General features: G+C 45.9%; 1 protein-coding gene across 32 annotated transcripts in view; it reads right to left on the minus strand.

The window, feature by feature from the left end:
- Nucleotides 1-4,164: 4,164 nt before the first annotated feature.
- Nucleotides 4,165-13,815, minus strand: part of ANKRD27 (ankyrin repeat domain 27) — an 80,256-nt gene continuing 70,605 nt past the window's right edge. For 23 of the 32 annotated variants that reach the window (XR_012427411.1, XR_012427406.1, XR_012427407.1 and 20 more), the window contains 6 exons: nt 13,210-13,329; nt 11,588-11,749; nt 9,405-9,516; nt 7,392-7,470; nt 7,125-7,197; nt 4,165-5,490 (listed from right to left, as the gene is read on the minus strand). Coding sequence is in view for 25 of the 32 variants with exons in the window: in XM_074023067.1 (XP_073879168.1) it covers nt 5,269-5,490; nt 7,125-7,197; nt 7,392-7,470; nt 9,405-9,516; nt 11,588-11,749; nt 13,210-13,329 (768 nt within the window). In the remaining 7 variants the exon portion in view is untranslated. Of the gene's footprint in view, nt 5,491-7,124; nt 7,198-7,391; nt 7,471-9,404; nt 9,517-11,587; nt 11,750-13,209; nt 13,330-13,815 lie in introns of those variants that run through there. The other 9 variants (XM_074023062.1, XM_065536358.1, XM_065536356.1 and 6 more) reach the window with 3 other exon arrangements.

The raw sequence follows: 13,815 nt of genomic DNA on the forward strand, positions 1-13,815 counted from the left end.
GGTGTGGGGTGTTGGTCTGCCCTTAGTGGAGGATGTCTCCCAGTTAGGCTACTCAGGGATCAGGGACCCACTTGAGCAGGCAGTCTGTCTGTCCTCAGATCTCAACCTCCGTGTTGGGAGATCCACCGCTGTCTTCAAAGCTGTCAGACAGAGTCTGCAGAGGTGTCTGCAGAGGTTTCTGCTGCTTTTCTTTGTTGTTTAGCTGTGCCCTGTCCCCAGAGGTGGAGTCTACAGAGACTGGCAGGCCTCCTTGAACTGCTGTGAGCTCCACCCAGTTCGATCTTCCCAGGGCTTTGTTTACCTACTTAAGCCTCAGCAATGGCGGGCGCCCCTACCCCAGCCTTGCTGCTGCCTTGCTGTTAGATAGCAGACTGCTGTGCTGGCAATGAGGAAGGCTCCGTGGGTGTGGGACCCTCCTGGCCAGGTGTGGGATATAATCTCCTGGTGTGCCCGTTTGCTTAAAGCGCAGTATTGGGGTGGGAGTTACCCGATTTTCCAGGTGTTGTGTGTCTCAGTTCCCCTGGCTAGGAAAAGGGATTCCCTTCCCCCTTGCGCTTCCCAGATGAGGCGATGCCTTGCCCTGCTTCAGCTCTCGCTGGTCGGGCTGCAACAGCTGACCAGCACCAATTGTCCAGCACTCCCCAGTGAGATGAACCCAGTACCTCAGTTGATAATGCAGAAATCACCTGTCTTCTGTGTCGCTCGCCCTGGGAGCTGGAGACTGGAGCTGTTCCTATTCGGCCATCTTGCTCCGCCCCCTCGGGTAAGTTGTTTTAGTATCATAGCCAAGTGACCAGATCTGTGTTTTGAATTATTCCCCTTCCTACCAAAAGCTTTTAAGCACGTGTACCAGCATGAATCTATCCTTTGCAACACTGCTGTGAATATTAGATAGGGAAAGTGTCCGCGGCAGAAACAGAAGCTGCTCCAGCACTCTTCCGGAAGAAAAACATAGCAGCCGCAGCTGCCAGTAACATGAGGGGAATTAAAACCTGTGCATCAGACTGAATCAGCTTCAAATTTGAGCACATCTAATATTCCAAGACGTAGACTCTGAAAGCAGGTAAGCTGTTTCTCTTCCTGCCGATAGTTCTTCCACTTAATCTAAGAAAACTCCTAGCTTTGCCAGGTGCAGTGGTTCATACCTGTAATCCCAGCACTTTGGGAGGCTGAGGCTGGCAGATCTGTTGAGGTCGGGAGTCCGAGACCAGCCTGGCCAACATGGTGAAACCCTGTCTCTACTAAAAATACAAAAATTAGCTGGGCATGGTGGCACACACCTGGAATCCCAGCTACTTGGGAGGCTTGAACCTGGTAGGCAGAGGTTGCAGTGAGCTGAGATCAGGCCACTGCACTCCAACCTGGGTGATTCCATCTGAAAAAAAAACAAAACCTGCCAGCTTTGATCTCATTTATAATCTGTTTTTCCAGAGGTACTGAGATTAACAAATACTACTCCCTCCAAAAAAACTAGAGTGATGACAGAAAAAAATGACCAAAATAATTAGGCATGTTAGTAATACTACTACAGCAATAAACATGTTTGTAAGAGAAATTACTTCTAATGATTTCAGATCCAGTTGAGACAGTTCAGAGTTGAAACATTTTGGTAACATCACTCATAATGTTGCAGGTGACTTAAAGCAAATGCTCTCTGTTGTGCTTGCTTTCCATTAGGTTATGAAAACCTGCACTCATAAGTTAGGGTTTTCAGAGATGGAGACTTGCTATGTTGCTGAGGCTGGCCTCAAACTCCTAAGCTCAAGTGATCTTCCCACCTCAGCCTCCCCCGTAGCTGAGACTAGGTGCAAGCCACTGCTCCTATATTTAAATCATAAACTTAACCATCAACCAGCTGTTTGGGGGTAACCGTTTAAATATCTTAGTCCTGTGAGACCCAGCACAGGATTACATTCATAACTTTTAACAAGGTGAATAAGATTAGTAAAAAAGTGAAGGGAAATGTGGTTTACAAACCCCAGTCTCTGCGTTAGCCAGCATACTACTGATACATGTTCAAACTGGAGATTCTACTATATTTGAAATTTGCAACTATTGTCAGTGAAGAAAGTGTTAGAATAATACCTAACATTATAAATAAGTAGAACCGTTAAGAACATTAACATTTTTAAAAGAACAGAATGATTAAGATGAAATCTGGTTGGGGATTTTGTGTCAGGGTAAACTGGTAATTAAAAAAAAATGTGGTCAGGGATTTTGAAAACATCCCAGTTACAGATAAATTTTGCTTTAGGCGTCTTTTACATACAAATGCTAAGGGAATATGAGGCACTTCACAAGTTCTGTGCTTTCTCTCACAGGATAACCACTGTCCTAATGGCAACTGCTGTGAATGTGTTTAAAGATGGTCAGATTCTTTCAGACACCTACCTGAGAGTGAAAAGTGGTTCTGTGTACAAGGAGAGAGGTTCCTGATGGCAACAAGAGGCTGGAGTACATTTTAGGGAGTGGAGAGAGGTTATTCTAAACTTTCTAATTTAAATGAGTGAACTCGCATTGCTTTGAATTCAAACCTTTTTTTCCCAAAAATGTAAATTAGGGCATTAATTTCTCAACTGTCACATCAGGTTTTGAGTAGGGAAAGCAATTGGAAAAAACTGGTTGTTTTTGTTTGAGATGGAGTATCGCTCTGTTGCCAGGCTGGAGTGCAGTGGCATGATCTTGGATCACTGCAGCCTCCTCCTCCCGGGTTCAAGCAATTCTGCCTCAGCCTCCCAAGTAGCTGGGATTACAAGCGTGCGCCACCACACCCAACTAATTTTTGTATTTTTAGTACAGATGGGGTTTCACCATGTTGGCCAGAATGACAACTGTTTTTTAAAAATAATCGAGTTACTTAACGATGGAAAACATTACTGATGACCAGAACAGCTCAAAAAGAAACAGCATTTACCTATCCAGAGGAAGGGTACACCAAGCTTGCAGCTGCCACTGCCAACAAGACCTTGATCCTGGCTGTGAGATCCCTCACAGCCCCCTTATTTTTCTGAATCTTTCCCCATTTGACAATTCTACCATCCACAGCAATTGTTGAAATTAAAAGGGTATATGTGAAAATGTTTTCGGCTGGGCATGGTGACTCATGCCTGCAATCGCAGCACTTTGGGAGGCCAATGTGGGCAGATCACTTGAGGTCGGGAGTTCGAGACCAGCCTGGCCAACATGGTGAGACCCTGTCTCTACCAAAAATACAAAAATTAGCCAGGCGTGGTGGCAGGCGCCTATAATCCCAGCTACTTGGGAGGCTAAGGCAGGAGAATTGCTTGAACCTGAGAGGCGGAGGCTGCAGTGAGCCAAGATCATGCCACTGCACTCTAGCCTGGGTGACAGAGCAAGACTCCATCTCAAAAAAGAAAATGTTTTCAAAATTATATTGTACTACCCCAAAATATTAGCTGGTGTCAAATGTGCATATTTGTATCCTGAAGAATACCTGTGCTGATAAACTGTATAGGATGTATTTTCTTAATTAGGATGGTATGGAACCACAGCAGCTTCAGTCTATAAGGTGGTTTTGTTTAAAAGAAGTAGGGAAGGCTGGGCGTGGTGGCTCACGCCTGTAATTCCAGCACTTGGGAGGCCGAGGCGGGCGGATCATGAGGTCAGGAGATTAAGACCATCCTGGCTAACACGGTGAAACACCATCTCTACTAAAACTAACAAAAAACTAGCCAGGCGCAGTGGTGGGCACCTATAGTCCCAGCTACTCGGGAGGCTGCGGCAGGAGAATTGCTTGAACCTAGGAGGCGGAGGTTGCAGTGAGCCGAGATTGTGCCGCTGCACTCCAGCCTGGGGTGACAGAGTGAGACTCCGTCTCAAAAAAGAAAGGGAGGAAAAATCAAAGCAACAGGACTCATTTCCTGTTTGGGGTAGGAAGCTGTATTCATTTTATTCTTCTGATTTCCAAAGAAAAACATTTTTGTGGACCCTGGACACTGTGCCTACTGGGTTAAGTCGGCCTTGGTCAGTAGATGGATAATGAGCTAAGTGATCAAGTTCCCATGTTTCAGTCTCACATCTGTAACTGAAAAATACATATCCATTCAATGGGGACCACTTTTCCCACACACAAAGCAAATGGTTACAGCAGAGAGGCCGAGAAACATCTACAGCCAAACAACTAAAAAAGCATACCATGACACATTCAAGAATCATAAAGTTTACTGTTTCTTTTCCATCATTTGGCACATATCCAAGGCACATTAGAAAATTAGAAATCATAAATTACTTTGTAGAAAAATAACCCCTCCCTTCTGTACATACACAAGTATTTCCAAGAACATGGACAAAACCATTTCCCTATTACAAGGTCATTTGAAAATGGACTCAGGACAAACCTATATACTTGCAGCTCTAGGCCAATAACAAAAAAAAACAGTATAATCTACAGAAATTTATAAAAAGGAATAAATGGCAATAAATTCTAACTGAAAGTAACTTTGACCTGGTTTGTGCTATTAAGTTTTGAATCTGAATCAAAAGACTAAAAGATGTGCCAAATCTACTCTCTAATCCAGTAACCATCCATCGGGTGTGAGTGTGACATTCACAGGAGGTTCTCAACAAAAAGGGATGTTTCTAGAAACACTGCTACAGACGCACGTGTAGTAACCGAGTATCTGTACCTACTTGTTAGAAGGAAAATGATAAGCAACCTTTCCCACACGCATGATGTGGAAGAGGTCTGATGCATCCTTTCACTAAAATGAACATCAAAATGGGATTGAGGCATCTTTTGGTTCAAGTGTTGCTTTGCAAAGAAACATTGTCCAGCTGTTGCTTTCTTCCTTCAGATAGGACGTTTCAGCCTGGCCTCTACAGAACCATGAAACCCAAATTGCTTCTCTCCCGCTTCATCCGAGGTGGAGGAATTCTAGTTGTGGTTTGTGAATGTACACAGGTCAGAGAGGTTTAGCACCTTTTGGGAGGAGGAGGTCAGAATCTGGTGGTGAAACCTCTCCCCCTGTGACCGACAAACCCTCATACTTAAAAAGAAGCATGCACCTCTGGCTTAAGGATCTGGACTCTACTGGAATTTCGGTTTCAAGTGTATTCATTAGCTTTGAAGAGGAGAGAGATGGTGGTGGTGAACCTTTTTGTTGCATTCTTAGCCACAGAAAAGCTTTCAGGAACTTGGTGCTGAAGCCTTCTCAAGCCAGTTTCATGGAAGCACATTGAGTCCTCAGTCAGCATCCTCTTGTTGCATCCTTGCTTCCTGGCAGCAGGTTCAACAACTTGTCATTCCTCTTAGGACCGGGAAGCACTAACCTCTTGGGGACCAGCAGCCTCCAGGCCCTGGGACACGACTGCATCCTCCACTGTGTGTCTCCGCAGCATCCGCCTGTGTCCAGGGCCAGTCTGTGTCAGTCCAGGCCTCTCCGGCCAGTCACTGTTGCCTTTCTCAGCAGCATGAGATCCACTCTGAGCTGGCGGGTTATTCTGTCTCAGGGTGACACTTTGCCTCCCTGGCTGAAGAAAGAGTACATTTTGAACCGTTCACGTCCTCACTGTACTGGAAGCCACAACTATGACAGTGACAGCTGCCCCTTAGTGCTTAGTGTCACACAATGTGCTCAGTGCTTGACAGGCATAATTTCAATTCTCACATCCCTGTGGTGCTAACATGGCATGTGCATACTACATGTGTCGGACACAGAGTAAATGTTTCACATGTTTTCACAATCTTTATGACTCTAGGAGGCATGTACTACTATTGTTATCCCCGTTTTACAGCTGAGGAGACAGGATCAGCAAAGTTAAGCCACCTGCCTAAAGTCCCACAGCTAGCAAAGGAAAAGCTAGCACTTGATGGAACTCAGGCAGATTTCAACGTTTCTGGCTTTCCCACAAAGCAGCAGGTCTACTAGCAACACCATGTAAGACTGACTATGATATCAAAATTAGTCATGTTAATTAAAATCATTTTAATTATCTAAAACAACAATTTAGAACTTTTGTGTATTTGTTCCAACAAGCCTATGCTACATACGCTATAAATTCTCATCAGCAAGAAGGAAAGTCGTGGTTCTGAGAAGAATCACTGTCTCAGATCACAGGTTTTCTTTTTTTTTTTTTTTTCTGAGACGGAGTCTCACTGTGTCGCCCAGGCTGGAGTGCAGTGGCTGGATCTCAGCTCACTGCAAGCTCCGCCTCCCGGGTTCACGCCATTCTCCTGCCTCAGCCTCCCGAGTAGCTGGGACTACAGGCGCCCGCCATCTCGCCCGGCTAGTTTTTTGTATTTTTTAGTAGAGACGGGGTTTCACTGTGTTATCCAGGATGGTCTCGATCTCCTGACCTCGTGATCCGCCCGTCTCGGCCTCCCAAAGTGCTGGGATTACAGGCTTGAGCCACTGCGCCCGGCCAGATCACAGGTTTTCAATCAAGCTTCTGAGTAATTTAAAAATGCAGTAGGGGCCGGGCGCGGTGGCTCACGCTTGTAATCCCAGCACATGGGGAGGCCGAAGCGGGCAGATCACTTCAGGTCAGGAGTTCAAGACCAGCCAATATGGTGAACCTGCATCTCTACTAAAAACAGAAAAAAAGCCAGGTGTAGTGGCACATGCCTCTGTAATCCCAGCTACCCAGGAGGCTGAGGCGGGAGAATGCTTGAACCGGGGAGATGAGGACTGCAGTGAGCCAAGATCGCGCCACTGCACTCCAGCCTGGGCCACAGAGCAAGACTCGCTCAAATAAATAAAATTAAAATGCAGTGGGAAGATGGTCACCTAATTGTCTGAGCAACTGTACACCATACTTGGAGACATTGTTTACCCATCTATATATAAACTGCCGTTTTCTTTGGTGATTAAAACCATAGTGAAATTTGGGATGGTTCATCTCCTATAAGCACCAAGACCTGTGGTTCCCCACACATGTAACACTTTCCACTCCTCTGCTCAGAAATGTACTTTGAAATATAACAATCAGTGAAACCTGTACTCTACACTGTCCCATGAAATAATTCCAGTTTTAACTGTTGCTAGCTCATACAGAGCAGGGAATAATGATGATGATGTTCAAGGAGACGTGTGATAACCACGGATTACTTTTGACAAAGCCAGGCTTTAGAAAATATGGTTAAAAGCCAGTGTTTAATAACTTACCTGATGCAAAGAACCTTCGGTTAAATTAGGGACACTTCTATCTCTTGCCATAATCTCCCTTGAAGTCTTTCCCCTAAAACCCAAAATAAACTAAAATAAATATTTGCACAGTGGCATGAAACACTCTGGTTGGCCACAAGGTGGCAGCATTTTCGACATTATTAGGTGCAGATTTGTCCATAACCAATTACAACTGAAGCACCTTACGTGCAGCTTGGAGTAAACTAGGGGCAAAAGCACAGAAATGAACTTGATTTTCATACTTACTTAAACTGACCGGCTGAGTGGACAAAGTAAAACTGTCTTGTAAAAGGTTCATCTGGTAGATCATACAGTTTTGAGTTCCCTGTAGATAAAAAGATAAACATCTAAAAACTTCGAAAACAGTGTAAAATTATTTTAAAATTACAGCATAGACACAATCTTTCTATTCTCAGGTTTACAAAATTTAGAAAATGAAACACTGAATTTGCTTAAAGAAACACGGCTAGTACCTATTTATAACAGGCTGAGTATCTCCAATTCAAAAATCTAAAGCCTAAAACGCTACAGGCCGGGTGCAGTGGCTCATGCCTGTAATCCCAGGAGTTTGGGAGGCCGAGGTGGGCATATCACTTGAGGTCAGGAGTTCAAGACCAGCTTGGGCAACATGGAGAAACCCCATCTCTACCAAAAATACAAAAACTTAGCCAGGCGTGGTGGCGCACACCTGTAATCCCAGCTACTGAAGAGGCTGAGGCAGGAGAATCACTTGAACCCAGGAGGCAGAGGTTACAGTGAGCCGAGATTGCATCACTACACTCCAGCCTGGGCAACACAGCAAGACTCCATCTCAAAAAAAAAGCTACAAAATCCGAAACATTTTGAACTCTTTGACATGATGCTCAGAAGAATCTGATTTCCTGATTTGGATCCTCAACCAATGAATATAATGCAAATATTCCAAAACCCAAAACGCTGCTGGTCCCAAGCATTTGAGATGGGGGGTAGTCAGCCTGTATTATGAGAACCCCCATGAAACAGAAAACTAAATCCTTAACTCCCTTAACTCTCCCAGCCACAGCCAATTATGGTGAGACAGTCTCAGGGCTATCCAGATATGTGAATGGGTTTATCCATATTATTGTATTGCATTATTGCATACCTCACTGGATAATATTTCATACTGTAAATTAAAAAAAGAAGAACAAGGACCCCTTCTAAACTTTTTAAAAAGAAGAAAATACTTCAGTCCCACTGCTGTTTGGCAATTGCTGTTCTAATTATAATCAACTTCTGCACACGTACAAACTTAAAAAAAAAAAAACTTGAGGCCAGGTGTGGTGGCTCATGCCTGTAACTTCAGCACTTTGGGAGGCTGAGGCGGGCAGATCACTTGAGGTCAGGAGTTCGAGACCAGCCTGGCCAACATGGTGAAATCCCATCTCTACTAAAAATACGATTAGCCAGGAATGGTGGCACATGCCTGTAATCCCAGCTACTTGGGAGGCTGAGGCAGGGGAATCGCTTGAACCCAGGAGGCAGAGGTTGCAGTGAGCCGAGACTGCACGACTGCACTCCAGCCTGGGTGACAGAGTGAGACTCTGTCTCAAAAAAACTAAATAAAAAATCTTTGTGGCTCACACCTGTAATCCCAGCACTTTGGGAGGCCGAGGTGGGCAGATCACCAGATCAGGAGATCGAGACCATACTGGCTAATACGGTGAAACTCCGTCTCTACTAAAAATACAAAAACAAAATTAGCTGGGCAAGGTGGCAGGCACCTGTAGTCCCAGCTACTCAGAAGGCTGAGGCAGGAGAATGGCGTGAACCCGGGAGGAGGAGCTTGCAGTGAGCCGAGATCACGCCACTGCACTCTGTGCCCACTGCCTGGGCAACAGAGCGACATTCCGTCTCAAAAAAAAAAAAATATTGAAAGGTAACATTCACCCTGGATGTCCAGGAAATTCCCAGAACACCTGACTTTGGAACATGAGGCATGAAAGAAACTCCCCAGGAGACTGTTCCCCATCTCCACAGGGGGACGCCTGAACCTTCAAGGTAGCATTGACAGTTTATTTCCTCAAGAAACATCATTACCATCAACCAGAAAACTAACAGCAAAAAAAGATTACCCATAGTCTGACAAATTGGGAGGTAACCATTTCTTTGGTGCCTGTATCCCCTCCAGGCACGATTATAATTACATTTTACATACACAATTAAATGAACACCAGCAACTGCTCATGAATGTCTAAATATACCCAGGTTGAGCATGACAGAAAGAATGTAAACTCTTACATTTTTTCCTGATCTTAACAGTAACATACTCCCTGCGGTCAGTTTCGGCCACATCGTCTAATGAGGCAACACAGCTTGGTACCACCTGAAGCAATTCCATTATTTTTGAATTCTGCAATTTGAAAGGGAAAAGGAACAGTAATGTTTTTATTCTTTTTTAATAGGCTATGATTTGTTTTTGATCTAAATGTCAGTATTAGTGTGGCTGGGCAGAAAAAGCTCAGAAATAATTACAAACGCAGCTTGGAGGCCATAAAGCCCAGTGGTAAAAGGAGGCCTGCGTGGAGAGCCCGGCTCTGCCCTCTCCGTGGCCTCCATGCTGGGGATCCAACCACTCCATGCAACCAGCTCAAACACAGTAAGTTGATCTACTATCATATGCTTATCATGAGGCTGCTGAGGGCCCCCCATACAGTAAGTACTCATTGAAACACATTAATTAACGGCACGGTGGCTCATGCGTGCAATCCCACTACTTTGGGAGACCAAGGTGGGAGGATCACTTGAGCCCAGGAGTTCAAGACTAGCCTGGGCAACACAGCAAGACCCTGTCTCTATTTAAAAATAGTAATAGGCCATGCGCGATGGCTCACACCCGTAATCTCAGCACTCTGAGAGGCCGAGGTGGGTGGATTGCTTGAGCCCAGGCAGTCGAGACCAGCCTGGCCAACATGGCAAAACCCTGTCTCTATTAAAAAAAATTAGCTGGGCATGGTGGCACATGCCTATAGTCGCAGCTACTTGGGAGGCTGTGGTAAGCCAAGATTGCACCATTATACTCCAGCCTGGGCAACAGAGATCCTGTCTCAAAAAACAATAATAAAAAAATTAAAAATTTTTAAAAACCAAAAAAAATCAACATAATCATTTAAGAAAGTACTAAACTGAGAGTTTAAAATATTTCAATTCTGTCACTGAAAATTAATATAAGGAGGCCAGGCACAGTGGCTCACATCTGTAATCCCAGCACTTCGGGAGGCCAGGGGAGGTGGATCAGTTGAGGTCAGGTGTTCGAGACCAGCCTGAGCAACATGGTGAAACCCGTCTCTACAAAAAACACAAAAAAAATGTAGCCAGGCGTGGTGGCACATGCCTGTCATCCCAGCTACTCAGGAGGCCGAGGCAAGAGAATTGCTTGAACCCAGGAGGCAGAGGTTGCGGTGAGCCAAGATCATGCCACAACAGAGCAAGACTCTGTCTTAAGAAACAAAAAATTACTAGAAGGAGCCTATCCACGGAGTGGATTGATTGATGGTGATATTAGCTTCTCAGTTGTGTCACTTAACAGCCAACTCGCTGTCTATCTTGAGTAGAAAACAAAAGAAAGACTCAGCAGGAAAACAGGAACAGAAAGCTGCCGCCCGCCAGGGGAGAAGGACCCTTCCCCATTGCTCTCCACGCAAGCACCCACAGCACTGGAGAAGGCAGTACACCAATAATCACGATTCCTACAGGACTGAAGGACTTCTACTTTCATTTTTCTGAGACACAGTCTCTGTCACCCAGGCTGGAGTGCAGGGGCACAATCTCCGCTCACTACAGCCTTGACCTCCTGGGCTCAAGCGATCCTCCCACCTGAGCCTCCTGAGTAGCTGGGACCACAGGCACACCACTATGCTCAGCTAATTTTTTGATTTTTTTTGTAGAGATGGGGTCTCCCTATGTTGCCCAGACTGGTCATGAGCTCCTGCGCTCAAGTGATCCTCCTTCCTTGGCCTCCCAAAGTGCTGGGATTACAGGCATGAGCCATTGTGCGTGGCCTCATGGAGTTTTAAATCCACCAACTAAACAAACCTCCATCGTGCTGCTAAGACAACAGTTGTGTTCACACTGCGAGGATGGTGAGACCAGAACATCATGACTTGCTCCTTCCCCTGGAGTGCCTAACTCTACGTAACTACCGGACCACGGCCCTACTGCTGGCTGGGGGAAGCCCCTCCACTCAGGCCTTTGAAAACCACCTGTGAAAGAATGATTCCTGGTTCCCAGAGCGCCACCTCTGACCAGGGGACCGAGGACCAGTCATCCACCCACGCTGCAGACTTCTGGCACACCAACTACGCCCAACCCAGTGATGCCAAGGGCCAGCTGTTGCTATTTCAGATCCAGCTTAAACACAAGGGATCCAGAGGGAGCTGTGAGCAGCTCGGGATTCCCTCGGCTCTTCGACGCTCTCAGCCTACCTGTTCGGCACAGTCTACAGCAGTGCGCTGCCGCTTGTTCAGCACCTGAGCTGACGCTCCGTGGAGCAGAAGCAGCTCTACTACGAAGACGTGCTTTTCAATCACAGCCTCGTGCAGTGCTGTGTTGCCCTTATTGTTAGAAGCGTTAATGGAGGCCCCATGCTGGAAAGAGAAACCACACGATCAAAAGGAACGCTACGAAACGTCAGCATGGAATAGGGCTGTGGGCATACAGGTATTCGCTATAAAACACATTCAACTTTTCTTATGTCTGAAAGTTTTCTTAAAATTTGCGGGGGAAAGGTAGTACTGAGAAAAAAAGATTTATAGACAAAGAGTTCTGTAGCATTTATTCTAATAGCAGAGAAAACAGAAGCCACTTAAATGTACAAAGCAGAAACAAGTTTAAAAAAAAATCACCATGGTATATCCATAGTTATGCAACCATTAAAAATCAAAGTTCGAATAAACAAGTTTCTACATTAAATAACAGTAAAACGGAAAACAATACTTGGGGCCAGGCACGGCGGCTCACACCTGTAATCCCAGCACTTTGGGAGGTCGAGGCAGGTGGATCACCTGAGGTCAGGAGTTCAAGACCAGCCTGACCAACATAGTGAAACCTCATCTCTACAAAAAAGAAACCAAAAAAACAAAAAAAAAAAATTAGCCGGGCATTGTGGTGGGCACCTGTAGTCCCAGCTATTTGGGAGGTTGAAACAGAATAATTGCTTGAATCTCGGAGGCAGAGGTTGCAGTGAGCCGAGATTGCGCCACTGCACTCCAGCCTGGGTGACAGAGTGAGACTCCACCTTGGCAAAAAAGAAAAGAAAACAATACTTGGCGAGGCGCCGTGGCTTACACCCATAGTCCAGCACTTTAGGATGCCAAGGCAGGAGCATCATTTGAGCTCAGGAGTTTGAGACCAGCCTGGGCAACAAAGTGAGACCCATCTCCACTAAAAACAAACAGCAAAAATTAGCCAGGTGCAGTGGTGCATACCTGTAGTCCCAGTTACCTGGGAGGTTGAGGCAGGAGGATCGCATGGGCCTGGGAGACTGAGGCTTGCAGTGAGCCGTGAGGGTGCCACTGCATTCCAGCCTGGGCCACAGAGCAAGAACTTGTCTCAAACAAAAGAAAAGAAAAGAAAAGAAAAGAAAACAACACTGAAGCTATACACAATTTTTAAAAGTTTACCAAAATGAGTTTCCCTTGAGTAGCAGAGTCATGGACAAATTGGTTTTTCCCTACTTCTTTAGGAAATTTTAATCCATTCGCATAACCCTTATCAAGACGGAAAAAGAGCAGCAGGGACAGAGGCGGCCACTCAGCCCGTGCTCAGGTAACAGCACGACACATTCCCAGCCAGTGAGTTGAGACCCAAACCTTTGGCAAAAGCAGCGTTGGAGCCCATGAGACTGCATCCCGGATGCTGAGGCACCATCCGTTCCCATTGGAGAACCCCGCGTGGCAAGGCACTCGCCCCGCTCCTCTCCCCAGAGGCCTGGGGCTGACGAACGGCCCGGCCTCTCCATCCCCAGTGCACTGTAGGGGTTGCTGGGTGGAGGCACCCTGTTAACTGGTGCAGGTGTGTCGACCAGGGGGCAGGGAGGGGTCCTCACCTGTAGAAGCAAAGCAGCAACCTCGTGATGGCCACCGGAGCAGGCATAAATGAGGGGCGTGTTTCCACTGAGGTCCTTCTTATTGGGTTTTGCATTCGAATCTAACAGACACTTCACCACCTGGGCCAGAGAAGAAAAACGTGCAAACTTAATCAAAATTTCTGTCATTTCCTGCCGGAGAAAAATTACGAAAAAAAATAAAAAGAAAAAGAAAAAAAGAAAATAAGAAAACAAAATTTCTAGAGAGAAATCCTCAAATTTGATCTTCTTTTGATTTGTCTCTGAGCTTATTAAATTTTTTGTTGTTTTTGGTTTTTCTTTCTTATTTTTTTAGACAGAGTCTCGCTCTGTCGCCCAGGCTGGAGTGCAGTGGCATGATCTCAGCTCACTGCAGCCTCCACCTCCCAGGTTCAACCGATTCCCGTGCCTCAGCCTCCTGAGCAGCTGGGACTACAGGCACCTGCCGCCACACCTGGCTAATTTTCTGTATTTTCAGTAGAGATGGGGTTTCGCCATGTTGGCAGGGGCTGGCCTCGAACTCCTGACCTCAAGTGATCCACCCGCCTCGGCCTCCCAAAGTGCTGCGATTACAGGCATGAGCCACCA

The sequence above is a fragment of the Macaca fascicularis genome, chromosome 19 (genome assembly GCF_037993035.2).
Source record: "Macaca fascicularis isolate 582-1 chromosome 19, T2T-MFA8v1.1".
Taxonomy (NCBI): domain Eukaryota; kingdom Metazoa; phylum Chordata; class Mammalia; order Primates; family Cercopithecidae; genus Macaca; species Macaca fascicularis.